This window comes from Anopheles marshallii, chromosome X (genome assembly GCF_943734725.1).
Source record: "Anopheles marshallii chromosome X, idAnoMarsDA_429_01, whole genome shotgun sequence".
Taxonomy (NCBI): Eukaryota; Metazoa; Arthropoda; class Insecta; order Diptera; family Culicidae; genus Anopheles; species Anopheles marshallii.
The window spans coordinates 17,013,416-17,015,652 of NC_071325.1; the positions used below are offsets into that span (position 1 = coordinate 17,013,416).

Sequence of the window (2,237 nt, forward strand, 5' to 3'; positions counted from 1 at the left end):
TGCAACTATACACATAGTACCAGAAGTACGCTGTTGAACTGCTTGGAACAAAACTGTGTACCGCAAAGAAATTCAAGATAAATTTGATAACCCGAATAATTCTGCTAGGAAACAAAACATATTATACACTTAAATGTTTTTACTTGAAGAACGACTATTAATTGTTAGTTTTGAAGACATCCGCGTATTATACATCTATGTATATCAACAATCGCGTACTACGGGAACATACTGTATACACAACACACAACTGTATTTGTCTAAACAAGAATGTTTGCATCAAAATTCAATAGAACCAAGCGTAAAAAAGATTTTTTTATTTACGACTTTTATAAATATAATTTAAATAGTTTGTTAAAACGAAGAAATAAAAATTAATTAAAATAAATATCGATAATCATTGATTATTATTTAATTCATCGTCGGATCCATCAACCTTCACGACATAAACACACCGACATGTCACTTGAGCGACGATTGACAGCCACAGCGGCAGCGACCGCAGAAGGCCCGAAAACGTTAGCTACTTGTAGCTGTCCCTACGTCAATGAACCCCGTTGAAGAACAAAGGAAAATCGCTGGCTGTCAAATGTAGCTGGCTACTTGTAGCTAGCGTGTCCGGCTACCTTAAGGCGAAATTTTTGACAGGTGTACCGCTGTATTGGAACCGCTGTACAGTGAGTGAGCGAGAGTAGGAGAAAGAGAAGCAACGATGTGACGATGGATTATAAAACGTGGAATTTGGGTAATAAAAGGGGAAGTTGCGATCACGTAGCGGCAGCAAGACGTTCGTTGTCCAGTTGTCGTTATTTCATCATCCAGATCCGAAAACTACTCCTTTACATATATATATATATATATATATATATATATATATATATATATTCAGTTCGCAGGAACAGGAAGTTCTGCACACAACATTCCCGATATTTTGCACGACACGATGGCCTTCAAACGACAAAACTTATATATATATATATATATATAATAATATATATATATATATATATATATATATATATATATATATATATATATATACGAAAATTTTAGCGTGAACAACCTATCGGAAAAGTTTTTATTAATTTGTTAGCGATTTAGTTGAAATAGTATGGATGAATTAGTAGGCAGGAATGGAGGAATTAGTTGAAAAAGTTAGTAAGTTAATAGAAGGGTGATTAGTCAAGAATAAAAGTATGAAGAAGAGGAAAGAAGGCTATAGTATTATGAGCAGGACGTAGAAGAGGTTGTTTGGGATGAGGGCTAAGGCATTGGGTAGGTAACCGGACTGCCACCAGCTTGCACCTGATTTCAGTCCATGACACTTCCACCATTCGTGACGGAGCATTCTCTTGCACTTCATATATGTGCAAATCAGCAGACGACAATGCAGGAGAAGCATTGCCGTCCGCTGATACGTTGAAATGCTCCGCCACTGACACAAACCGGACTCCAACTACGGAGATGGGAAGCGCAGAAGATTTCTTTGCTTCCAAAAATTGAACAATGCCGTTGTCTTTGGTTAAAAACCATTGATCTCTAAAAGTTGGCATTAAGGCAAAATCGGCGGTCACGTGTACACCGGCTCCATTTGCCTTTAATCTAGGATATTGTGGAGCAATTACGTTAACAGCCCGATAGACGCGTGCAAGTTCGTCTGACCGGGCTGCCACTTGCTGCACACATTTGGTGCCCGAACGGACCCAGCGTTTAATCAATTGTAAATGATTTTCGAAGGGATACGCTGAGAACCCATCGAGCGGTCCATACAACGCAACCTCTCCATACACGTACTGGAGATTGTGGATATTGCTCGTCAAGTAGGCACGACCATATATCGAGCCAAATTCCTTCACAAATAAGCGAAGGAATTTGTCTGCTAGAGGCCAAAGGCGCTGGTGTGCCAATGAAGAAAATATTGTCACACCGCAGAAGTAGAGCAGGAAGTGACGATATGTGCGATAATTCATAAAGTCCTTCATGACCAAAATACTAACATAATGTAGAAAGGACCGCAATTCGGTTCCCTTCCAAAAGGCGACATGTTTGAGGTGCCGCATACGCCGATGCACCTTCGAAGGAAGTTGTATGCTTAACAAAAATTGCGATACTACTTCCTTTGTTCGGGTCCACTTTTCACAAACCCCCGGATAATCCCCATCCATCATACCCCGCAAAAGTTTCCGGGTTCCAGCGAATTCAATAAGATGTAGACGATCGCAGGAGACAACACCTTT

General features: G+C 39.7%; 1 protein-coding gene across 1 annotated transcript; it reads right to left on the reverse strand.

Annotated features, from left to right (window-relative positions):
- Nucleotides 1-1,178: 1,178 nt before the first annotated feature.
- Nucleotides 1,179-2,168, reverse strand: LOC128712414 (uncharacterized). The gene has a single exon (XM_053807310.1). The coding sequence runs from the start codon at nucleotides 2,166-2,168 to the stop codon at nucleotides 1,179-1,181; it is 990 nt and encodes a 329-aa protein (XP_053663285.1).
- Between the last annotated feature and the right edge of the window lie 69 nt (nucleotides 2,169-2,237).